The following is a 26,777-nucleotide window of genomic DNA, read 5'->3' as shown; positions in this document are numbered from 1 at the left end:
TTTCAAAGTAGGCCTAAACATGCTAATAGATATTTATTCCTCCATTTTTACAGTATATGTAACATATATAATTTTATAACTCCAACAAAAACATGGTATAAAGTGCAAAGTTGAAGTATCAAATAATCACAAATACCTACTGCAGAGAAGAATAAGGTTCAAATATTTTAATTATTTTTGATTATTTACACCTATCAGTAATTTTAATACCAGCAGACTGACTTTTGTGGCTCAAAAACACCTCTACTTATTTGCCAACACCAAAGCTCATTCATTCCTGTTTGCTTCCCATTGGCTATAAAGCTGCAACCACACAGGGTCATGCTTGCATGCTTGCACCACCTCGTCTGTCTACACTCCGGCCCTGCTCCGAGTCCGAGCTTAGTGTGACTCCATGGCCACGTTTTGTGCCCAGCCACCATTCACCGGCATTTGATCCATTCCGGCGATTTCTTCCCGCTCAAAGCCAATCTTGCTGCAGGGAGGAGCGAGCGGAGTGCAGCTGAGCGGAGCAGAGCATCATCACAGCCCGCATTCAAGAAACAGGCAAACACAGCACTTTTTTCCTTTTTTTAATGTCACTTTCCATCACGTTCTAGCCTACAAGTCTACAAGTCGTTAACACGAAGAAGCAGCTATATCCCATGTGGACACATATGGAAGCCGCTTGTCTCTGAGGAACTGGGAATCTCTGCCCAGTCAAGGGGAGACCCGCTCAATTGTTTCCTGCGCCAAGAACTGTAAAGACATGGTCATCACACGACATCTGGGGTAAGGACACCAGCTTTTCTGTCCCTCTTTCACAGCAGACTCAGTGGCCACAGTAGAGCTCACATTAGAGGAAACTATCGCGCTCCAGCAATGCCGTGTTGGATTAGGACGTAGAGCCTCTTCTTCCTCCATCCAGCCGCTCTCTCACACACACGCAGACCTCAGCTCTCATCCTTTTGTATTTGCATCCTGAGTGAATCACCAGTCAGACATGACCACCTAGCCGCTGCTGACTGAGCTAACTGCTGCTAGTCGTTACCACACGGGGATGATGATGATGGTGGTGGTATTATCCACGGCTCCCAGCACATCATCATCACCACATCGTGATGAAGCGTCCCCCCCAAAAAAAACAACAACACACACACACACATAGAGATGCTTTAATGAAGCATTAAAGTAGCAAGGCTGATGATGTAGACGTAATGCGTCACTGACATTTTTACCTTTTTCACTGAGCTCCATGCCTACTGCTCCAGTCCCATTTAGACTAACTCCATGACATGCTGGAGCATTACTTAACAACACGACCCCCCCCCCCCCCCCCCCCCCATAATCTCCTTTACCCCACTTATTGTGCTGCCAGTAATGAAAGTAATCGAGAGTTAGCCAACTTCTGGTGCCAATGACAGGACGGCTCCACAATCTAGCCTCCTTTTTTACCCCCAACTGAAGGTCAGCCAGTGACTTTGCAGCTGTTTAAAATAGCCTCCAATCACATGAATTAAAGAGCAGCAGAGGAGACTGGGAGATCTCAGTGCATCTGTAGTTTTTGGCTGACCTATCTTCTTGAACAGGGGGTGATTATTGATTCTTTTATATACAGTACTGCTCGCCCCTTCCTGCTGAAGGTGCCCCCATACCATTTACATGATATCCTTGCAGAGCATATATGCCTTAATGACTGATAGGGGGGGGGGAGGATTGCGTTCTGGTTATAATTAACGTAAAGTAAAACAGTAATTACACCCACTGACTCGTTAAATTAGTTGAGAAATGCAAGCAGAAAGTTGAGGGTGAGTTAAAGCAGTATTCAGACGGTCTGATGACTCATGCACGGCCATCCCTTGTGTTTGCTTTAATGAAGGGCTTTTGGTAATTACCAGCACGCCACTTGTTTATTCTCTCTTATTAACCTCATTTGCTTTGTTTTGTTTCCTAGAAATAGGGTGTTTGGTGTCAAATTGTAGGGATACCGTTGAACTGGGATTATGGAGGCGTTTAAGTCAAACATCTAAAGCTAAATGCTGCGTTATCTCAGAGGGACTTTATCTGAATCACAACATTATATACAGTAGTTCTTAAGACTATTGTACTGTGTGATACCCAGGTCTACCCAGGTGATGTAATATGCAGCATTGAGAAACCGGCTCTGTCCAGTTGGGGCTGTTTTTTAAAAAACTTATTTGTAACAAATCAGACAAAACTACTTAACAGAGCTTAGCTGCTCATTGCTTCCAGATGTCGCACGAGATCTACGTCCATCTAAATGCGCAGGTAAATGTTCAATATCGACCGCCATGCATTATTAGTCAGCTGTAAACTCAGACACCACTTGTCCTCAAAGACCCTGTAATGTAATGTAATATAAGAACATGAGTCTACCTTTGTTGGCTCGCTTTAAATATGCAGCAGTGAGGGGGCGGAGGGTATCAGTGGACTTGTTTTGCTATAGCGTGCTAATCAATAATGCGATATTCTGTTCCTTGAATGTGGTGACAACACAAACAAGCATGTCCTTCTACACCTATTAGGGCGCTGGTACCATTACACTTCATCGTATTACCTGTTTGTGACGAGCGGCGCCCTTAACGTCTGTGTAGCTTTGCGTTTAGTGTGTTGACAGCAGCCAACGTGAAGTTTAAAGTGACTTCTAAATGTGTTCCAGTTTTCACTGGTGTGTTTAGTTCTGGGTCTTCCTGTGCTTGACATATTGAGTGTCTTAGTCTCAAGTTTGCTTTCTTCATCCCTCTCAGATCTCACAGAGCAGGGCGCGAGATAGTGGGATTGCCTTCTCCATTCAACAGCCCTGTAGTGATCTTCTCGGCTTGACCTCTATCAGAATGGATGATAGCTGCTCCTTAATTTGTGGACCTCTTGTTGATCTCTGATGGAGACCTGTGGCTTTGTTCTCGCCACCCTGACTAGCAGAAAGACCCTGCAGGCTGTAGGAATGTGCATGTTACTCAAGAACACCGTTGTTATTATTGCTGGTGCTGTAAGTTTGCGGTTGCCTGAAACAAATCAGTTAGTCACTCTTTTTGTTGTGTTTCGTTCCCTTAAGGTAAGAGAGATTATAGAAGAAGAACAATTCAGCATAACCTTTGTTATCCTGTGTGCTGTGACTGCATCAGCAGATTTCTTGCACCAGGCCTCAAACATTAAAAGAATGAAAAAACTGAACTCAGTGCTTAAATGTCACTTTGAACTGCCCGAACCTCAGAATTACACTTTTAATATTCCACCAGGGAAAGTTTTGGTGTATGTAATATTCAGTTATACTATAAAAAAGACAAGATACTTGGTTTTTACATCTTTACTGAGCTGTCGTATCTGTCAACTGCCCGAGCAGTGACTACAAATCCTGCAGCCTATCTGCTGATAGTCATGCCAATCCCGTTTAGTACTTGGACATGGAGACTGTCTGTGAAAACCAAGTACCAGAAGTCTTGGGATTGGTGTGGCTCAGGCAGTAAAGCCTCCAACAGTCAAAGATCATTGATTTGATCCCCAGCTGTAAGAGTGTCCTGAATATTTACTGCATTGTCAGCAAGTGTAATGACCACTCTGTAAGTTGTATATATGTTATAAATACACTGGTATTGTAACCTGTATTGGCAAATTAAACCCTTGCTTGCTTTATGCCAAATAATTAATTTAGCTTGTTTGTTCAGCTTGTCGTAAGTGTCCCCAGAGGGTAATGAGCACCTGTTGATGGCGCTGATCTTAGGTTAAATTATTTTTTCCACATAGAATTTATCTCAAAGTTTTCATCATTGCCTTTGACTGTGAAATCCCCTCTCCTGAAACTCAGTTTCCTTCCTGGAGCATGAAATGAGATGGAGAAAAGTTTTATGTGACTGAGCATAGAGTGCATTTTGGAGTAAACAAGAGAGATGGGAAAAGGCAAGTTTTGGGGGTTTCTTCTCTTTTTTTTCTAGATAAGTGTGTAATAAGTGTGTAATACATCAGCACAGAGGAACAGACGAAAAGGTACAAAAATGCAACTTTAATTACTGTTGCCCAGCTACCATGCAGTGCAAGTTTACTTAAATAAAACAATATATATTGGCACTGGTGCATACATATATCGGTATTCATAACAAACAGTATCATGCAGTTGCTTTAAGGCACTACTCTACCCATTTTCCTAATCAACTGTTGGTTTAACCAAAGGCTAAACATGCAATAAAGAAACAACTGTTTAAGGTTTTTAATATGTATTCTCCATTATTAGTAACCATCTTATTTATCATATTAAGAGTTTTTGTGTCTTTATCTTTAATGTGTGTATTTATTATTGTAGATTGTAGCTGATAATGATTTTTCTTTAGGTTTTAAAGGCCAAACTACGGATGGACATTACACACCACCTTGGGTATAAATGCTGTGGTCTGTGGCATGGTTCATGTGCCATACATTTGTCTATAAACATGAACTAGAAGTAAATAAAAATTACGGATCTGTTCTTAGCACATCTACATGTCATCGGTAGAAGAACTATCGCTCTGATGTTTCACAGGATCATTCAGCGGCAAAATGTCCTTCCATTTTTTAAGATTCGGTGACATTTCTCAACTTGAGGCATTCAGAAAATGTCGACAGAAAGATCCTCCCAGCTGCTTACAACTGCCTCTTTTGTTCCTTTACATGTCTGAAAGACGACTGAAGGATCCTCTTTGTCTCCTAGGATCAGAAATCTTAGAAACCACAGTCCATTATCTGACTTTCAGACTTTCAAACCATACTATCACAAGGAGGAAATTGAGTGCACATATTCTTTTGTAATTATAAAAAAAAAAACAAGGAGCCTTTTCCCTTTGGCATATAGTGTGCAGTGTTTGAGTGAAGTACATAGAACAGTATAGTTTTTATTGCGGTCTCACTCAGCTCACTTCTATTCAGTTTTATTGCTTTAAATGGGAAAGTAGAGGAAAGCAGAAGCAGATGCTCATCCATCATCCATCATTACACAGAATATAAGCCATCAGGGCCGTAAAAACAATAAATGAAAACAAGGAAGATGAAATCAATAAATAGGAAGGCGTTTATATAAGATTACATTGGCTTCTTCTTGGAGCATCTTTGTAGTTTATCTACATAAATATACCAAACAGAACTGCACATTTATAAAGATGCTATAGTGTTTGGCTTGACTTTGCAGAGATCTTGACCAGGTGTTTCAGAGGTGTTCATCCTGTCTGCTTAGAGCTGCACCATAATCACAGTGACTGGATTTAGAACAATAAGCTCATGACTCATCGGACGTTCCCCAGCACGATGACTGGCTTTGTGTGGCGCAACGCTGCCGTCCGTCTAAGTCAAACAGACATTTATGATGCTGGCACCTGCATTTTCTTGTGAACTGAACGCTTCGGTTAAAGCCCCAAACCTGCTTGTTGTGTCTCTGAGCAACTGGCTTACCAAGAATGATCCGATTCAGTACGTAAATGCCGACTCTTCTTTTGTTTGTTTTTGTTTGGCTTTAATAAACAGAACATTGAATTCATGTAGTCAGTGTTGAAGTCAGTGTTGAAACTATATCTTCTGCTGAAGTGAAACAAATGAAATGAAAGCTCGGTTGCATGCTTTCACTTGACTTTTGCTTCAAGGTCAGCAATTGTTACTGCAAATGCTAACAAACTAGAGCCTGCATGCTCGCAGACTAGAAACAATATAAAACGGTTAAACTTACACCCAATGTGCTCATCACTTTTGCTTTCTAATTAGGTCAAGGGGATTAGACTTGTTAAATAGATGTAAGTGGAATACGCTATCTGGATGGATTTAGTGCCGTGTACTGTAGCTTAGAGCCTTGGCTGGCTTAAGAGAGTGCAGGATGATGACGTTGTTAAAGGATCTGAATTATAGATTACAGTGTGTGAGTATGCTGCACGCTTGCTTGTGATCGTGCAGAGCTCCTCTGTAGAGTCTGCATTTCCTTGGCTCAAGGGAGAGCCTAACAGAAACATCCGGCAGTTAAAAACCACAGGTTGCTCCAGAGTTGAATACAGTATCTATGAGCACCATGCTGACTGTGCTGTGACACTATGTCACTGGCTGTGGCAGGAATTGATAACCCTGCATTTACACACAGTTTTCAGAGGAGTCTTTGTTATTGGTAAAGTTTTTTTTGTATAACCAGTTTTGTTTATTTGGTTTTCATTTCATTATTAATGAGAGATTTTTTTAGTTTTGTAGATTTTAATAATCAATTTTTTAAGGTTTCACTCTAATGCTGTGTGTTTAAGATTATCCTACGATATAAATGTCTTAGTCTCGCCTGATTTACTAGATATGAACATCATCTGTCTATTTTGATTATTTAATAAGGTCTTCAGCATTTAATAGGTTGATCTAATTAAATTAAATAATAAATAAACAGGCCACATTACTGCTGTCTGCTTTGCGTAAATTTGGCAACCTCTCGAGGTCCAAAAGCCACATCGTCAACACTGAGGCGCTTGATAAAAAGAGATATTTGCCCTTGTAAAAGTCCAATAACATCGTCGGTGTCAAGTGTCTCAGTTTCTCAGCTGAACAGTGTTTGTTTTCTACTGTCTTGCGATCGATGTATGTTTTAACAGTGGGACCTCCAGAGAGCTCAGACAATTACAGAGCAGCACTGCAGGCAGTATTATGGGTGTCAGCGTGGCGCAACACAGTGCCATGACTAATGATGAAAATGAGTACACCCTGCTGCTACCTGAACATAAGGTTAACCAGACATTTTGAATCCAATATAAATCTTTCTCCGCCTTCACTGTCTGATGTTTTAAAGGTTAGCTCACTGGAGAGTGTTCTCTTGCTTGTTTGTGTGTTTATGAGGGTTTATAGACAGTTTTAACTGGTTTGTAACAACACAGATAGAGCAGATGTTTTCCTGTATTGATTTGGTGTCCTCTTCTAAATTCAATCATTATGATATTTGTAATTAGATGTTTAAGGATTTGTGTCACAGTCTTATGGGATGATCTCAGTCTTGTGGAGGGGAGGTAGTGGTTGTAGTTGACAGTTAAAAGTGGTAGTTGCCACAATTCCTAATTTTAAACAGAGTTCAGTCTAAGGAAGTACAAATATATAGTTTGTCCCTATGGGTTAGAATAACAATCCACCAGTTGTAAAATTCTGACCAACATACCAATATTTTCTTTTTTTCATTCTGTTTTAGTTCCTGTTTGGTCTCCATAGTAACAAAAAAAACCCCTCTTTATTAAAAATAAATGACCTTTTTGAACATTTAGCCCATCCGATAGCAATGTGACAAAAAGATAAATAAACAGATAAATACATTTAGGTCCATAATTTATTGGGCAAAGATACAATTGTTCTAGTTTTGTCTCTGTACACCAGCGCAGCGGATTTTAAAACGACAGCTGTTTTTTGCTTAAGTCCAGATGTTCAGCTTTCATTTAGGGAGTTTTACAAAATTTTTGTCATTAACTGTTTAGGAATTCCAGTCATTTCTAAACACAATTCCCCATTTTTGGTGGTTAATAAATAATTGGACAGTTTGTTTCCAGATGAGGAGACAAAAATGCTCATCAGTCAGTTTTGTTATTTGATGACAAATAAAGCAGACATATCTGAAGTTGATTAAAAGTGTTGAATTTGTCACGGTTCTGAGTCAGTGACCCACTGTTTTGTGTATTGTTATTGTAATTTGTGATTTCTTGTGTTTAATATAAGTTTTGTCCAGTGCCTCTGAGTTAAGTCTGTGGATTTCCTGTTTTACTTTGAAGGTCTGTCTCGTGTTGGTGTATTCTGTTTTGCTCACCTGGTCTCATTTTGCCCAATTGGTTCCTCAGTCTCCTGTCCTGCTTGTGTATTTATATTGTGTGTCCTTCAGTCCTCGTTGTCCCGCCATTCCTGCCTGTGTGTTCCGTTCACGTGTCTTTTCAGTTTTGTATTTTGCCAACAATAAAGCTGAGGTTCTTTTTGAGTTTACTTTTGCCTCCATGAGTCCAGCTCTTGGGTCCTTTTCCTGCCTGCCTGCGCACAGACCATGACAGAATTTTGGTCAATGTCTGTTGTGTTTAAATGTTAGAAGTTCTGTATAAATAAACTGACTTGACTATGTAACTTTTCACTGTAGTTTCAAATATAAAGCCCAAAGAGGTATCAGTGGACATGAGGGATGTCATCATATCCAGAAGCAAACTAATAGTAATCAGAGAGACAGGAGTGGCCAAATCAACAATCAGGTGCATTTGTAAAAAGAATGAATGAACTGACGAGCTCAGCAACACCGACAGGTCTGAAAGAGCACAGAAACTAAAGTGCATGATAACAGAATAATTTCCATGGTTATTATAAATAACTTAACAACATCCAACTCAAGTTGTAGTAGAATGATGGGAAGAGGAGAGAAAGCATTCCACATGATCTGTTATGGTGGAGGTAATATTATTGCACAGGCATGTATGGCTTCCAGTGGAACCGTGCCACCAGTGTTTATTCATGATGTGACTGCTGATTGAAAGGGCTGAATGAATCTCTTCTCAGATTCAGGATAATGAACCAAAAAATAATGACCAGTGACTGAAGCAAAGGTCCTGACAGAGCATGATGTCAAGGGAGGAAACACAGCATTTGGTGATATCCGTGGGTTATGGATTTCAGGCAGTCATTGACTGCAGAAGATTTTAATCCCATATTTAAAAGAATACTGAATTGCTTCATTTTGAGCCCCTGAAATCCACAGTGGAGGTGTACAGAGGGAAAACCAGAGTAATTGATGTCTTTGTCCAGCAAGTTATAAATGTAACTGTATTGGCGAGTGACATCAGTAAATGACATCACATTTGCTGCTATGCCAACATCAGTCAGCGCTGACTATTTATATATTAGACCATTATTGTCACCAGTCCCTAGTTAAAATTGAAACAGTCAGTTTATATATCTTTGGATTTGTGACAATTGATTATCTCATCTCAAGTAGGAATGTCATTAGTTGCAGTCCTCATATATAAGTTGAGTTTGGCTTTCAGATGATACAGTGAATAATAAAGGAGTAATCCTGAGTGGCGCTGGTCTCATAGCATAGCATAATGAAAGGCTTATTCAGTAATGCACTTGTAATGAGAAGAATCTCATGCTTCAAAGAAGAGCTCCGGGTGTCTCAACTGAGTATCACTGAGTGAAATTTACATACTGAAAATGATGGAGGATATTTTTCGAAAGCCTCAGAGAAGCCAAGATGCTAATTTTAGTCACAGGCCGTGTGATTTACTGCCTGCTATAAGCAACCGAGGTGTGGTGCAATGAGGAAACTGAAGTGCATGTGCTAGTGTAACTTCCTCACTCTTGTGTTTCAGATGAACAGCAAGCAGTGATCACGAGGAAGTGTCAGAGGATGCCCCAGATCTGCGGGGCCTAGTGCAGAGGGAGGTCCACAGAGCCGCACGGTGCCCACAATGTCTCACCACCAACACTATCAACAGCGAGGCCCCCACAGCCGCACCATGAGCTCTGAGGAGAGGAGCTTTACGCCGGTGAACAAATCCTCGACGCCAGTCCACAAGAGCACCTCCTCCTCTTCCTCCTCCCAGCGCGACAGCCGGCAGGTAATTTTCAGGCCACGGGCAGAAGAATCCATCTACAAACAGATTCCAGGGATGGCAGGACTTTGAATGAATGCAGCTTTAGCGGAGGTGGAAAAGGCAGGAGGCAACATTAGTTTGGAGTGCTGCAGTCTTCTATCAGTGTGACTGTTTATGCAAGAAAGAAGAGCTATGAGGGAATGATGAATCATGAAATATTCATTCAGCAGTTTTAGCTTTTGTAGCAAGAACAATCAAAGCTATTATAATGCACTGACATAATTAATAATAATCAACTGCCATCATACAGAGAAGTTAGGCATGTCATGTTAAACTGTTCGTGACTTGAAGATGTGCAGAAACAGGAGGTTTTTGCTTTGTTTTGTTTCCCTTTTTTTCATTTAAAATAAAGCCAAAGAGTAAAAGCTCACATTGCAACGAGATCAGCAGGGGAGGCTCCATGTAAACATGAAACCTCCGTAAATACAAGTGCTGACAGATGGCTGGGGTAGATGAAGAATTTTTAGTCAAGTTAATCTTAACCTCTGTCAAGACTATATCAACAACAGCATGTGAAATATGTAGTATCCTATAGGGCTGTTCGATATAACGATATATATCGGATGACGATATAAAAACGTCTATCGTTTCATTTTACGCTATCGTTTGTTTTGTGGTGTCACAAAATAAACTTTACGGCAATATTTTTTTATCGTCTTGATGGTCACTGTAGTGGCTATATTAATTTATTAAAGTTCTCTCTTTCTCTTATATTTAATATAACCACACCACGGACGGACAAGTGCCTGTTTTTATGCGTTATGGTTAACAACAACGACGGTAACAGCATCGCTTCTCCGCTTGTTTATGTTCCACATAAACCTTTCACAATAAAGCTCAAGATCCTGTTGAGACTTATCAAAATAAACTGAATCACGTGAAAGAGCAGATTATTTACGGATGTGAAGTAAAAAGAAGCCGCCAGGTGCTAAAAAATAAACCTTAGACTCAAACGTTAGAACGGGCTTTTCCCCGCAGCACGCTGTGTAATAAATACTCACAAAGAAAACGGCGGCCGTTACAACTTATGTCTAAAAATGTATCGTTTCATGCATCAGTTAAAACACTCGACTCCAGCTACATGACGCGCAGCTGGAAACACTTCCCGCAAGACGAGCTGCCCGAGATTCACAGAATTTACAGAAAATGTTACATTTTTGTGATTTATAGCGTTATCGGACGATAGAATTCTTATATCGGGATATGAGATTTTGGTCATATCGCACAGCCCTAGTATCCTAGCATATCAGAAACCTACGAAGGAGTGTTAGGGCCACATTAAGAAAAATATATATTGTTGATTGTTTTGAGAAAAAAGTCGAAATGTGGAGATTACAGTTGTTTCAAGACAAACTGCCACGCTTCCTCTAACCTCTGAGTTACTGAAATCGTACTTATGAATCAGTTTAAGTAACAAGAAAGGAAATTATTTCTCTTATAGAACGTAAACATATTGTGGTGATAAGTATAAGGACGTTGAATAGATGGTGCAGAAAGCTGCATTTGGTCACACGGAAAAACGCACAAACTTGGGAGATACCAAAACCTTTATGCAATAAAGAGGATGTTTGTTGTATCACAAGACAGCTGATCATTTGTTTCACTAACATCATCTTAACAATGCATTTTGTAGCGGGTGTAGCAAACGTCGCAGTCTGTCTTGAAACAACAGCGATAATCTCCACATTTTGACTTCTTTCTTAAAATACATTTTTGACTTTAATCTCAAAATTTAGACTTTCTCAAAAGGATCAATAATGTGGCCCTAATACTCTGTCGTAGAAACCCCTTCAGTGGTCTTACAGCCAAACGGTTCATATAATTAATCAGGTTTTGTAACCCACTTGAAGAAAATCAGCGATCTTGGATTGAGTAGCTATATGCTATAGGCTGAATCCCTGTCTGTGTACAGTTTAAAGATCAGCGCTTATGTTTAACTGATTAATTAACCAAAGATGACTTAAAGCTTGGGGAAAACTCTTCTTTGGTTGTGATTATAATTTATTAAGATCCAAAAGTTGGCTGATTTTCAGTGTTCGTTACTCGGACTGGTGAGCGGTCGATCAGCCACATGTATGTCTGATTATGATTATGTTTCATACATGTGGAACACGTGCATAGTAGCATAGGCAAATACACACAGTTGCAGCCGTACGCTAACATGCCATTAGCATGGAAGCTCTTCGCTGTGAGTGAAGACTTAAAGTTCGGCAACGTGAACGGCAGGGGGACCAGCACGGAAACACTACTAACAACAAACCTTCTCAGACACTTAAATCACCTTGAGTCTGTTGAACATTTTAAAGAAGCTAACAGGAAAAGCGAAACATTACCAGAGCTCAGAGCCAGCGGCAAACTGGGAGCCTCGGTATGAGCAAAGGATCAATGGAGCTACGAGGAAAATTATCAAGGGAAAACAAGGGGGGGGGGGGGGGGTGATGTTGTCGATTCGTTTTGTTTTATAAATCCGTTGCACATGCTTTTGTTTGGCGCAGTAAAATATGACAGATAAAGGGTTGGGTGTACAGCAGCAAATTTTCACTTAATTATTTGTACCTTTATTTTCAGTTGTTTCTATGAGAGACGATTCTGTAATTTACTGCGGTTTGGAGGAAATGTTGTTGTCAATGAAGTCAGTTATTTCTGGTAAAAACAAACAAACAAAAAAATTGCAGTCACCATCAGCGGGTCAGACATAGAAAACAACTGGAAACTGGGATCAGCCAAGAAAATCTCTACCTTTGATCTGATGATTAAGTTTAATTTCCTTGTTAGTAAATAGTAACCATGCAGAGACATACAGTAGGGTAAAGCATTAGAAAACAAATCATTAGGTGACTTTGTTAGACTTCTTTTAAGGATGTAAGAGGACCCTAATCAAGCGAGCAAAGAGCCCCTCACAGCATTACGGACCCAATGAATCCTTTCTCTGTAGTTGTCAAGGGCTCAGGTTCATTTGTCACTCATATAAGTAAAAAAAAAAAAGGACTCTAATTTCACAGCTCACAGGAGAGCTGCTTAAAATTAACCCCTGTCGTAAGCCACCTGAAGCCCATAACCCACCTTACCTCGTTGAGCTGCTGTGTCACTGTGGCTGTGCAGAAACAGGACACCGAAACTGGAATCTCTGACTACACAGCTTTTCCGTCGGCACTGCGTGATGAATATTTCATGAGGGACAGGCGGAGGCTTGGTGCTCCACTGAACATGTGGCACACTCTGGTGTGCTGTGTGGAGTTTTGTGTCTCTAGGAGATGGCTCTCTGAAGAGAAAACGGAGCTGGTTTGAGAAATGGGGCCTGTTAGAAAAGCACAGTCGAAGGCGTGCTGCTTGATGAAGCAGACACTCAACCCTTACAAACTCTCTGTTCACTGTTTCTTTAATGTTAACTACTCGCTTTTGAAAAAAGGTGAAAGGAGAAATATTTTTTTAACAAATTTTTGATTGTTGTAGGTGTCACGATTAAGCATTTTGCTTTTTGCTTGCGCCTGCCTGAAAATAATTTTTAAATAGTCTATACTTAAAAAGATTCACGTTCAAATTTGACTTCCCTGAAACTGGCATATAGGCCATACCAAGTCCTGTGAAAAGCTAGGTACACCCTTAGTACTTCCACAGAGAGTCAGAGGTTAAGAAGCAGCCAGGTGCTGCTGATCACATGCACTTGATTAACTGATCATCAGCCAGTTTGAGTACCTGCAAAACAGCTTAAAAAGTTTTTGTCAGTTTGTTGGTCAGGGGCATTCTTCCCAGGAGTAGACGTCCAAGCAAATTCAACCCAATCCAACCTTGAAAAGCTCAAATAAACTGCAAAAAACCCAAGCGCTACATTTCAGACTCTACAGGTTTTAGTTAGCATGCTAAATGCTAACTTAACTGCTAAAGTTCATGACAGTACAATTAGAAAAAGACTGAACAAATATGGCTTGTTGTCAAGAGTTGTTAGAAGAAAGCACCTTCTTTCTGAAAAGAACGTGGCAGCAGAGCATAGGTTTGCAAAGTTGCATCTGAACTACAAGACTTCTGAAACAATGTCATTTGCACAGATGAGACAAAAGTGGAGATATTTGGGCATAATGCACAGCAGTACACTTGGCTAAAACACATTATATCAGCTGAAACACCTTTTATATATATCAACTGTCAAGCACAATGGAGGAAAAGTAGTGATTTGTGCTGGTTTTGCAGCCCCAGGATCTGTGCAGCTTGCACTCATTGATTCAACCTTAAACTCCTATATATGCCAAGGTTTTCTACAGTCAAATGTAAGCTAATTTATCTGACAGCTAAAGCATAGCTTTAATTGGGTGGTGCAACAGAACACTGATCCGAAGCACAGCAGCAATCTATAGCAGAATGGCTGAAAAAAAAGAGGTGACCTTAAGAGAGCTGTGCAAAAACAAATACCTACAAACCTTAATGAACTGCAGTAATGTTATAAAGAAGCGTGAAATGAAATTCTGATAAAGTCATTCAGAAAATAATTACTTAACAGCAGCATTGTGAAGACCCAGTGCAGACTTTCTGTAGTTTAAATATGAGATTTATAAATGTCAGATGTATATTGAGATCATTTCACAAAAATGAGCCCACTTTGTTTCCCTTTAATTCATATGTTTACTTTAATTCATCGTCATTCTTTTCTTCTCTTCTATTACAACTGATAACAGCTAACTAGTGATAAACGTTATTCATTTAGCGCTTCTCAAAAAAAAGTGCCTACAAGAAAATTCACACAGACTAAATCAGCAAAATAAATTTAAAATTAGGCCACAAAGAAGAGGGAAATCTTTCCCACGACATTTTTGTGGTTTGTGTTGTGCTGTGCCAGATATTAAAAAATCTGCCTATATTCTCCAAGCATCATGGAGGAAGGAAAAGGGGGCAGTTTTCTGGCTCGCACCGCTGCAGCGGTGCAGGAGTCGCTTCTGATTTTTCCCATGCTCTCTCTGCAGGTGGACTTCATCTAGTTTTCTGAGCACCGCAGGTACTTCTTTCATCCTTTGAGTGACTATTCTGGCTTTCACTCAAATCACCCAGCCCCCCTGATGTGTGGATGATTGTGTGATGATCACATCTTAAACAGATTATCAACTGATTTAACTGCGAGGATGTTTCCAACATCAAAACACGTCTGTGCTGATGTTATGTAAAGTTATACCTGCGCTTTCATTGCATTCGTGATAGCAGTATTAGTGTTTTCTGTGCAGGCAGTTTGCTTTGAGAAGAGTCAGTACAGCACATCTTCCCCTGGACCGCAGATCTTAAAAGACCTTAGCTAGCTTGGCCGGGCTTTGGCGTTTGTGGATAAATGAGAGTGGGGGCACTTTGTTTGGGGAAAGCCTTAATGGGATCCTGCCCCCATTTTCAAATCAATACATGTCACTTCTCTCACTGCTGATGAATCCTGTTCACTCTGGAAGCCCTCATGAGAGCAATTAGAAGCAGCACCTACAGCAAGCGCGAGCTCGCACCGACACACACACACAAAAATACACACGATTCTGTGTAGATGAAGATAAATGCACAACTCAACGTGTTGCTGCAACTATCAGTTTATCCTCTTGTTGCCTGTCATTTCCTGTTCGATAAGACATTTTAACTTAGAGATAATCAGGGTGGAAATCACACTACTGTATGTGTTTGAAAAATATTTAGGAAAGGTCCCTTTGATGGAAGCTGGCTGAGATTTATGAGAGCGGGGAAATCAGTGATGAGATCAGTTGTGTTTTTATGGTAATGACCAGAAATCACAATCTGCTCTCTCGTCTGCAGAAGTCTCTTTTCAAAGTGGTTTTTAAGTCACCAGGTGTTTTTGTTGTGTGAGATCCTTGTGACAAATCCACTTCAGAAAAGAGAACTGAAATTAAGACACTGAAGTGGTTTACCTTAGATCAACACGGAGTCATGACCGCTTCCACTCAATATGTCAAGTTTTTGCATATTTTTCTCCAGGATATTAACCCCACTGATCCCTTTTATAGTCTGTTATTTGGGCAGAAAACTAGCTGATGCCATTATATATTTAGTTTTTCCCTGGTTATTATGTTTAGCTTTTATTTATCCACACAAAGACCTCTTTTTAAAAAAAGTGTTTCAGCTTGGCACACTACAATTTTTAATATTTATCTAAATTCATGTGACATAGCAGACATCCACTGACTACTGGATTATTTGCTTAAAGGCTGATGGGAGTTTCTCAACGCAAAGAATTGAGGTATTCTTCTTTGGACAAGCCTGTCACCTGATCTCAGCCCATTAGAGCTTTTCATGCTTTTCTAGTTATTAAATACAAAACTTAAGGCAGAAAGATGCACAAACAAGCAGCAACAAGCAAGCAACTTGGCTGCAGTGAAAAACAAAGGAAACATAATTCGGTGGTCTCGAGAGAGCTGGGAGTCATTTTAAGATTGGGGTTTTCATCCAAATGTTAAAGACAATCATTATTTTTAAAAGGATGGTAGGTTGTTACTTGCTTCTGAGACTCTGAACATGGCAGACATAACTTTATAGTCTTGTCACAAAGGATCCCATGGCTGTAGAAAGCTACAGTGGATAGTCCTTCATGTTTTGATTAGGCAAATATTGACGCCGGATGCCCTGCCGGGTGCAACCCCTAAGAGATTTGTGTTTCCTCCCGGGACTGAACCACTTGTTAGGTAAATGTGTAAACCACAATACTATGAAGCCACAAAAAGGAGCCCTTGCATATAATGCACTGTATTAAATCCTTGTGAGAAATAGATCAAAGCAATGGTACACTTTGATGGTTAAAAACAAAGCATAGGCGCTTAAGTCAAGTTGGCTAAATGACTGAGGCTTAAACATAAATATAACGAAATAAATACAAGAATGACATAGAAATATTTCTTGTGTCAAACAAGAAAAGAAAATCTCTAGTCCAAATGGTTGGCGTTGGATTTACTTTGTCAAGTACCTGTGAAGCGTAAGCTTCAGTAAATAAACCGTATGGAGTTCCAGTACTCATCCTCAGTTATGTCCGTACGTGCATGTGTTTTACAGAAGCAGCTGCAGTATTTCACCTGCAGGCTAACAGGGGACACATGCAGACTTTAAGGCTGTAACTGAATCTGCGGTGGTGTTTACACAGTGCATGACACGGCGCTTCTCTCAGGGTGTTAACTTCCCATCCATGTAGCAGTCTGCTCACCTACTCCACCGTTTACTGCTCAGACGAACGCTGCGTGAAATCAATCCTCGCGACCAGTTCTTCTGTGGTTTTTAGCTGCTAAAATATCATCTTTCAGCACAGCTTTGGTAGCTGAGTTTATAACGTAAATATTACAGTTTCAGTACCTTACTATATAGGAAAAGATGTATTTTAAATTAATTTTTGTGGATTCAGTATTCTTTAACACTTCTCTACCTTCACCTGCTATCTCTTACCTCACCTACCTACTTCCACTCATGTAGCTTAAGACAACCCCACCTTTAACCCCCTAAATTATTCCCCTTTAATTGTATTTTAATTTTATTATATCTTATTTCATAGTTGTTTTATTTTGGTGAGCCTGGTCTTCTAGAACTGTAGCCCGTCTGCCTCGGGGTATTTTGCTTTCAGAGATGCTCTTCTACATATTTTGGTTGTAACGAGTTGTTATGTGAGGTACTGTTGCCTTTCCTATCAGCTTTAAGCAGTCTGGCAATTCTCCTTTGACTTCTGACATTAACAAGGCATTTTCAGCCAGGGAAGTGTCGCTCACTGGGTATTTTCTGTTTTTCGGGCAATTCTCTGTAAATCCTAGAGAAGGTTTTTTGGAAAAATCTCACGAGCTCAGCAACTAAATCACAGTTTTTCTGATGCTCAGTTTGAACTTCAGCAGGTCATCTTGACTATGTCTACATGCCAAAATGCATGGACTTTCTGCTGTGTGATTGGATAATTAGATATTTGTGTTGAGTAGTTGAACAGGTGTTTGTAGCGAAGTGGCCAGTGTAGACTGATTTTCTGTCAGCCGTACTATTACAAAGGTCTTGAAAATGTTTTTGTAAGATCACATGACTGCTTCTCCCTGAGCCTGGTTCTGCTGGATGTTTCTTCCTGTCAAAAGGGGGGTTTTTCCTTCCCACTGTTGCCAAGTGCTTTGACATTGGCGGGTATCTAATTGTTGGGGTTTTCTCTGTATTGCTGTAAGGGGTTTACCTTACAATATAAAGCGCTAGGGCTGTGCAATATAACCAAAAACTCATCCGTAAACTCTCTGCATACTCTTTCACGTGATTCAGTTTATTTTGAAAAGTCTCAACAGGATCTTGAGCTTTATTGTGAAAGTGTTATGTGAAAAACAAACCAGCGGACAGCGGAGCCACGCGACGCTACGGTTTTACCGGCACTGTTGCTAACGACAACATGTATAAACAGGCGCTTGTCCGTCTGTAGTGTTGTTATATTAAATATAAGAGAAAGAGAGAACTTTAAGAAATTAATATAGCCACTACAGTGGCCATCAAAACGATGAAAAAATGTTGCTGCAAACAGTTTATTTTACAACACCACAAAACAAACGATAGCTAATAGGAAACGATAGACGTTTTTATATCGTCATCCGATCTATATCGTTATATCGAACAGCCCTATAAAGCGCCTTGAGGAGACTGTTGTTGTGAACCTGAAATCTCATGAATCTCATAACCGACTTGTTAACATAAAACTACTTAACAGCAATCTTGAGATACGATTTATTAATTAATGGACGAGATGAAAAGACCAAATGCCCGTTTTCTGGCCTTTATTTTTTTATTTTATGTTATTATAGTTTCTTTTTTTTTGTTAGAACTTTCTAACTGTTTTATTGTCATCATATTTTAATACGACTTGAATACACTTGCGTTGCGCCTGGTCTGTGTAGTACAGCAACTTAAAAACGGTGACAGGCTCTAAATGTACAGCAGCGTCAAATCAAGAGGCAGAGAGAGGCAGACGTGCAAGAGAAAGTGGTCGTCTGAGGTGGGCTGTTATTGTGGCCGCTGATATTTATAGTGCTGATTTAGTGTAAGGTGTCCCCAAGGAGTGTTTGTCCTTTCTCCTGCTCAGAGAGACCTTAACTGTAATAGTTTGATTCATTGCCATATTAAAAGGTCTGCTTTGCTACACTGCTGAGTGTCACTGCAGGTGGTGGATCCCTATGACACTGACACAACTAGGCTGTTAGATTGACTTAGGTGATGATCAGGATTGTAGAAGTTTCTTTCGACTACTTAACATAGTTTGTTTGTTTTTTTTAAATATATTGGCATCTCATGATTTTATTACACTGATATAGACTCGAGTAGTAAGAGATATGAAAAGCTATTCAGATGTTTTGGATCAAGGAGCAAACTCTTCTAAATCCGGACATAGAAAAGCTGACAGCCTCTCGCTGATTCTGCCACAAGATCCTTCATTAAATGGGTACACTCACCAAGAGCTCATTCAGCTTTAAATTATTCTGCAGGAAGATCAATACATGTAAGCAGAGTACAGGAAATCACTTTGGGTTAATTCAGCTCTGTTCTCCGGGTGAAATTACAAAAGCAATTTCTCTCACTGTAGCAGTACTGTCCATATAAGAGTTTTATTTATTTATTTATTTTGTCAGGATTAGGGGTGATTCATAATTTTACTGCATTTCTTTTTGTCTACATGAAGTCCAAACTTTATTACCCCCCTAAATAACATTTATTTATAAAAAAAATAATTCCCCACTCACCCTGCAGGTGCTCTTTGTTTGTCCTTCAAGCTTAGGTCCTCTACCAGAGGCCTGTGAGCTCGAGGCTGCTGTGCAGTATCTTTGCTGTTCCTGTCTCTGGGACATGCAGCTTGATGGTGTAATGGCAACACTGCTCTCTTTGGAACAATATTTTGAGAGTTCAAATCCAGCGAGGGTCTCACAGACAAGGCTCCCTCATAATGCCCCCAAGCCTGCCTTGCAATCAGGACACACTGATGAGAGGTGGGCTGCTAGGGCAATGATGTAGAATAACTGACAAAAAATGTGTATATAAATGTCACTAGTAGTGTAATGAAGTTTGGATCGGCAAATGTTAATCGTCCCTACTGCTGATGACAGCAAAATAACTTTACTCCTATATCTATCTGTTATATAGCAGTATCTAAATTACCATTGATATATATTTTTAGAAGATTTTTTTAGGTTTTGATTTACACAGCATGGTAGTCTGTTCTACTTTGGCAAAGTAAAATCATCTCTATGACACTGAGTTAACAGGACTACATTTCGATCTTCTTCAGCAGCTGTGGCTACCAGTACTCAAGTTTTTTCTTAATTGGCAAAAGCAAACATACAGACCTGTCCAGTGGAAAGGCATACTATGGAATGCTTGTCCACCTGGGTCAGAGTGATGTGTATTCCATCATCAGAGGGTGACTGCGAGGCTCTGTATGAACACCCATGACCTTAAAACTTTAATTAATTCAGTATGTCTCCCAGCCTTGGAGTCTGTGGCTTTTAACATATGCTTGTTAGGAATTTATTTATTTATATCCTTGATAGTTTGGGTTCTTTGTAAAGAAAAGCAGTATTTGCAGCTCTATCCATCTATCTGTACATCCTTCCTGCTTATCCTTATCATGGTCGTGGGGGGGCTGGAGCCTATCCCTATCCCACGAGAGGCGGGGTACACCCCGGACAGGGCGCAGGGCTCATTTGGAGGTCGAGCAGTTCTTTATATTGCATGCTACTGATTTGAAGCTGCCTCAGATAAAACCTAGTAAGTTTGTGTGTAGCATTTTTACCATCATCACGCAGCTCAGATGATCTATTTTCTCATAGTGTAATAGGTACAGTGCTACCTCTTAAGATAGGACTCCTTTGAACAGCAAGGTACATTTTGCTTACAAAGTTTACCTTACAAAGGTTTTCCTCTACCCCAATTTCACAGGACCACTCGGGCGAGCAGCTGCCCTCAGTGGAGCAACATGACCTCATTACCAGACAGATCTGTTCACCTGGTCATTAGATTAAACAAGCTGTTGCCTCCTTGTGTTAAATGTCCCGCAAACCAAGGTCAGGTGTTGTCATGCACACCCACAGAGCTGTCTCCAAGGTTGCAGCATCACATCATGCAGCGTGAAGCCACCGGCTATTAGTTAAGTTGCCAGAGATGCTTGTGAATTTTAAAGTGGGGTTTGCCTTAAAGGCTCTGCTGCTACTGATTTAAGTATGAAATGAAAACTCTGACCTACTTCACTGATCGTTACAATGAATGTGTTCCACATTATTATTTATTTATTTAGATGGATGTCAGATGGTTGCCTGGCAACCTTAGAAAGCAACCTCACCTTCATTCAGCCAATGCCATGTCTACTTAAGGCAGAAGGCTTCTCAACCTAAGTATCAAACATGCTCCAACTTTTAGGGTTGTTTGATTTTTAGGCCATAATCGAGGTCTAACAGGACCATAAACTAAAAATGAGCACCAATATGTTGTCATTTCACTTTCATCTTTATCTAATGGTCAATTTCAATTACATTTTTTATTAAATTGTATTCATATAGTGGCAGATTCCACCAACAGTTTCCTTTAAGGCACCTTAAATTCTAAGGTAAGCGCCTTAGCAACATTGGGAAGGAAAATCTCCCTTTTAACAGGAAGAAACCTCTGACAGAACCCATTTCAGGGAGGGCCAGCCATCCGCCTTGACGGGTTGGGGGTGAGGGGAGGAAGAAAGGACAAAGACACAAACTTTAAACATTAGAGCATTACCGGAAAAGCACCCTTTAACCAGGCATTAACCATCACACGGCTCATTATCAAATCATTCCCCACACACATTGCCAAAACCATTTTCAGTGGCTATTTCATATCATTTATTTAGCGATATGCTTTATCGTTAAATAAACACATGCTCTGTTCATTTCGTATCATTAAACAGGTCACCGGCAACCTGACTAAGGTTGGGTTAGAGTTAACGTTTGTTTTAGTAGAGAGAGAGAGACTATACCTGAAGATATTACCCTTCAAGTGAACTCTCTTACAGTGTAGCATTCCAGTTTTACTCTTAAAAGCTTTTCCATTTGATTAAAAGGAGATGGATGCTGAGCAAAATCTGACTCCAACAACAAGCCCAGACTGCTCACTGGTGGCCTGATGGATGTTAAGAGGGTTAAACTGTGTATTTCACCCCAAAGTTTGACTGACAGATTACTACTTGGGGGTTAAAGAGCACAATAAAACACTACCAAGATGAACTGATTGTGGTTTGGCAGCTCTGCTAAGTGGAAACAAAAACAATTATAGGATAAAGTAGGGGAATGCCCGTTTAAATAACTTATAAGAATATCGAAAGTTTCTAAACAAAATAACTTCCAAAATGGGTTATGTGAGGTAGTAGACATGTTTGTCACTCTGTTGTGCATTTTTCTGCCTTTAAAACCTGTATGACAGGAGGATGTCTTACCTGTCCCTGCCTGACCCTGCTGTCCCTCTACTCCAGAGGCGTCACTTTGATTTACTGACCCACTAGGAGCAGGAAGAGCACAGTCAGGAGAAGGCTAATGGAGTGGAAATGCTGAGAGAGCAGGAGGAATTTCAATGGGGCAGTTTTTCTTTAAATGTGTGGCGGGGGGGGGGGGGGGGGGGGGGGTAGAGAAATGTTGCAAATATTCCTGCTGCTTTCACCATGAAAACAATCACACGACAGCTGCATCTTATCTTTGTATTATACAGAGAGCGCGTCTGGATTTTCCTTCTTATTCTGGAGGAATAAGTGGATTAATTCTGACACAGCTGCATATTTTCATTTCTTTTCTAGGAGGCAGACAGCTGGGAGATAATCGAGGGGCTGAAAATTGGCCAGAGCAACGTCCAGAGGCCTGATAAACATGAGGGGTTTATGTTGAAGAAGCGGAAATGGCCCTTGAAAGGCTGGCACAAGGTAAGATTCATGGGTAAAGTGAGACACAAAAGCTATTGATGTGGGACAAACATTTTCAAATACAGCCTCTATCCTGTTCAATAAAGTGTCATTACTTGAAAGAAATTCCCTTTTTCATAAACCCTCCTTTATCTTCTCTTCCTTCTTTTTCTCTTCCTTCAGAATGAATCCACAGAATATTTGCATGAACTATTAGAGAGTTGATTAAACAAGGATAAAAAATAGACTTTGCATTTGCATAGAATCTGCAACATTAACAGATCCAGCAGGATTTGTATTCAGTTTATGCCCCTCCTGTCATTTATTTTTGTGCTTGTTTCCTCTACAGCGTTTTTTTGTTCTGGACAATGGTATCCTGAAGTACTCCAAGTCCCCCATTGATGTAAGTAGCCCTGACTGTAACCTACGGGCAGAAGCAGGGCAGACTGGGCTGACATCAGCTTTGCTTGGCAATGAATCAGCAGAAACATCTGCGACATGGGTCACAATGTTCACTGTGTTTCAGCAAGCTGGGTCACTCTGCAGAAAAGCAAAAACTTCTTTGGCAAACTTTCCATCACTGGAAGGAAACCAGTGAGTCCTGCACATTCTGGAGTTATTGGCATCAGTGGTACACGAGCCCTTCTAGTTTAAAAGTGTTTAAATACTGCTAACTAGACAGTACAGACCCATTTGCTTACTTCTTAAATGATCATTACATTCTCAACAAAGGGTCAGTGTCTTTGCCAGTTTCCCACTTTTCTTGATTAAAGCAATTAAAAGGGTATTGTGTGTATTTTTCTGTTAGCTAAACAGTGATCAATGCTCATTTTAAACATGGCCAAAGTTACAAATAATGAAGTCATTGCACTAAATGTGCAGATAATCCCTGTGAGCCAAATGCTCAGCCAAATGATTCAGACAGTTTTATTTAAAACCAACATTATGGCTGGCTTTGAGCACAGAAGCCCCGCCCACCTGCCGTTCAAACCTTCTGTTTGCTTGAGGAGCCCAATTAGAAGAAATTGATTGGTTTGTCTCAGAAAGTAGATGAGTAGATGATCTGAGCAGCAGCACCAAGGCCATATGACATGGAGCTGGAAATGAGTATAGTAGGTCGACTGTAAGAAGAGCACTGGTAACCTGCTAATCTGAAAATAAAATGTTAAATATATTCAAAGCTTCCTGCAGTCTTCAAGTCACTCAGTCAAACAAGAATCAAATCAGTCTTTTCTGGCTGGTATCATTAATTAGTTATTGTTACATTGTGATATTTTTACAGTAAAAAAATAGTATGAATTACAAATATGTGAAGATATATATACATACATAACTCTGTCATTGTCTTTAGATCCAAAAAGGGAAACTTCATGGCAGCATTGACGTCGGCCTCTCAGTTATGTCCATCAAGAAGAGGGCCCGTCGCATCGACCTGGACACTGAAGAGCATATCTATCACTTGAAGGTAACACTGATGATAATAATCCATCACTGATACGCAAGCAGTCAGGTGGTGACAGAGGTCGAGGCTTATTCTTCTCCTCGTCTTTAGGTCAAATCTCAAGACATATTTGATGCCTGGGTGTCAAAGTTGCGTCATCACCGGCTTTATCGGCAGAACGAGATTGTGCGGTCTCCCCGGGATGCCACCATGAGAACATTTCCTCCTTCGGCGGCCATGGATTCCCCCCAGCCCACGCCAGCTGTGGTAAATGAAGTCAAGGTGAGCTCTTTTCTTCCTTATGGCACTATTTGTGCTCTTTCTTTGCTCTAAAATTGGCCAGAATTTCTGATTAAAATAACTTTTGAGTTATTTGAGTAATTATCTGTGTATGTAGACTCATTTACGCTGTGATGCTTGACATAAGCAGACATTTTTAGTCTTGATTAGTGCTTTCTTGTTTGGTCAAACACCAATAATGCTAAAGGCAAAATAGCTTAAAGCTCTTAAAAGCTCAATTTCTTTGACTAATTCTTGTCTGGGACTGTCTGAGAGGTAGCCAGTGGAGTTAACAGTTTTCAAGAAAGGATCCATCGCACAAGCCCCTGTAAAGCAGTATATTGTGGTTTTTACACAGCAAACAGGATGTAAAGTGAATGAATGAACTTCAGGTGATCCTTAACTCTGAACAAGGCTCCTGGTCTCTCTTCTAGTTTATTTTCTAGTTCTCACATATAATATGAAAGTAGTATTGAAAGCAAATAAATAAGAAATGCCTGACTGATGCTCTACACAAAGAAATCAGAACATTTTTCTACCTCAGAAAAAATACATTTTGTTCTCCCTCTCAGAGTCTGCAATTACTTATTCAAGAAGAGCATCACGGTTAGTGAGAGATCTCCTAGTTTTGTCTTTATTGGAAACTGGGATAAGCACCAAAAACATCATCTGTGAGAGAGAGGAAGTAAAGTTCACTGAACATTTGCAGTAATGACAGAAATAATGCTCACACATGTCCGTGTCTTTGTCCATTGCTGTTGTCGTCAACCACACCTGACAAGTCAGCAGTTTTATTTGTGGATGCCATTGTTGTACGAAGTGGGACCTGATAACTTGCTTCGCCTCACCCAGAAGTTTCCCCTGAATAATAGCTAAATAATATCTGTCTAATGTAGTAAAGTTGATGAGACAGGTAACTGAATCTTGCCCATTAAGACAAGAAGGCTTGTTTTTCTTGGCTGTTTCCAGTTAGGCGTTAGCCTCGGTCCCTGCAGGTGTGCTTGAAGTGTGTGTAAATGCGTTGCAGCTTCTCCTGGGAGTGATGCTCCATGCCACACGGAGGCCATTAGAGGTGATCAGTAGGATTTGGATTTCGAGCATCTGGCTGCAGCCTGATGAGCTCTCCCAGAAGAACAGCTTAAATGAGAGACTCTGGTCCTAGAGTCAAAATTAACTACTGCTTCAAAGACTCGGAAGGAAGATAGGCAAGGTGCTGTGCAAATAAGAAGCGTGCAGTTTCTGTTCATAACAGCATATTTTTTTTCCATGTTTTTTCCATTCATATTAGCTGTGAGCTGCTGACAGCGTGCAGTCCTTTACTTTTGGCTGCTGAACAGATTCACCGCAGCTGTCACACACAGGTTGCGTAACCCTAACCCGGCGTCACTGAAAGAGGCAAATCTAGACCAAAACTTTCAACTATGTACAAGCAAGACAGACCTTCTTGCCTTCACTGTCAAAAATCATTGTATATATTGTAACAATCTTCCGATTTGATTTGATTTCAGTGATGCACCAAAGGAAAAAAAAATCTGATTGATGTAATTATATTGGTCCTCATTTCTTCCTCTTTTGTCTGTTGCAGACAAAATTACATTGATCAGAAGAACATTTCATACATTAGCTGGAGCCCTAATCCACAGTATCCTTTCTTTAATGACATAAGTGCTTCTTGTGTAGCTATAGGTATCATCAGTGCCTGATTGACCACTACAATAGTTTCCAAAATGATATCTTAGGCTCTGTTATTGTGTCACCACAGCAGACAACACCGAGCAGCTTGCCATGGCAGCCAGCAGCCCCCAGTAACAGCAGCACCAGCAGCCTGCCTGCATCCTACAGTAACGGACAGAGTAAGGTGGTGGCATGGCTGCAGGAGTCAGAGGAAATGGACAAGTGTGCAGAGGGTAAATGCACACTTTCCCTACGCTTCTAACAAATCAGATTTCACAAAAGGAGTGGATTAAATCAAGCCTTTGGCACGGCAATAAATCCGCGAGAGATGATTTGGTGACCATTTTGTGACACATAACGCTAAATGAGATCGTGAAATTTTATTTTCAGAGCTCGCACGCTGCCAGTCCAACCTGACTGAGCTGAGCCGGTTATTGCAGAGTCTGGAGATTCTACAAAGGACACAGTCAGCGCCCAACTTCACAGATATGCAGGTAAAACAAACACACATAAACACACACACATACAGCAGAGAGCAAGGGGAAGCAATTTAGTGCAATCCTGCATTGTAAACTCAGGCTAGCTGAGGCAGTGACAATGGTGCCACCTCTGCAGTCACCTTCATTACCTGCCGAGATCCAGCGATACTCACAGGACACCTGCTGCTTTTCTGACTGATCAGTATCTGTTAATTTATTGTGTTTGTTTTATATCGTGAGGTTTTTGTTTGGTTATTTTTGGCTGAAATGCATTTTTAATACCACACATTCCTTTTTTTTTTTTGCATGTAACCCATTCGTGTCATTTCACTGATCTATGTCTGTGGTAACTTTCTGGTTTTTTGGTTTGTTTTTTGTGATGTGTTTGTCTTATTAACCACGTTTTTCATGCTCTGATCCACGTGTGCCCAAAA

The 26,777-nt window shown here is 40.4% G+C and overlaps 1 protein-coding gene and 1 long non-coding RNA gene across 5 annotated transcripts in view; both read left to right on the top strand.

The window, feature by feature from the left end:
• Positions 1–452: 452 nt before the first annotated feature.
• The window catches only part of osbpl6 (oxysterol binding protein-like 6), a 44,218-nt gene continuing 17,893 nt past the window's right edge, over positions 453–26,777 (top strand). For 3 of the 4 annotated variants that reach the window (XM_085135059.1, XM_085135057.1, XM_085135055.1), the window contains exons 1-8: positions 453–771; positions 9,309–9,557; positions 22,369–22,491; positions 22,820–22,873; positions 23,822–23,935; positions 24,023–24,193; positions 25,953–26,097; positions 26,255–26,358. In XM_085135059.1, the coding sequence (XP_084991185.1) occupies positions 9,408–9,557; positions 22,369–22,491; positions 22,820–22,873; positions 23,822–23,935; positions 24,023–24,193; positions 25,953–26,097; positions 26,255–26,358 (861 nt within the window). In that variant the 5' untranslated portion in view covers positions 453–771; positions 9,309–9,407. The other variant, XM_085135056.1, reaches the window with a different exon arrangement.
• LOC146500660 (uncharacterized) lies at positions 9,564–18,738 on the top strand. The gene is made up of 2 exons (XR_014869761.1): positions 9,564–17,885; positions 17,916–18,738. It is a non-coding gene; the product is annotated as an uncharacterized LOC146500660 (long non-coding RNA).

The sequence above is a fragment of the Neolamprologus multifasciatus genome, chromosome 16, assembly GCF_963576455.1.
Source record: "Neolamprologus multifasciatus chromosome 16, fNeoMul1.2, whole genome shotgun sequence".
Taxonomy (NCBI): domain Eukaryota; kingdom Metazoa; phylum Chordata; class Actinopteri; order Cichliformes; family Cichlidae; genus Neolamprologus; species Neolamprologus multifasciatus.
This window is presented reverse-complemented; position numbering and strand designations above follow the sequence as displayed.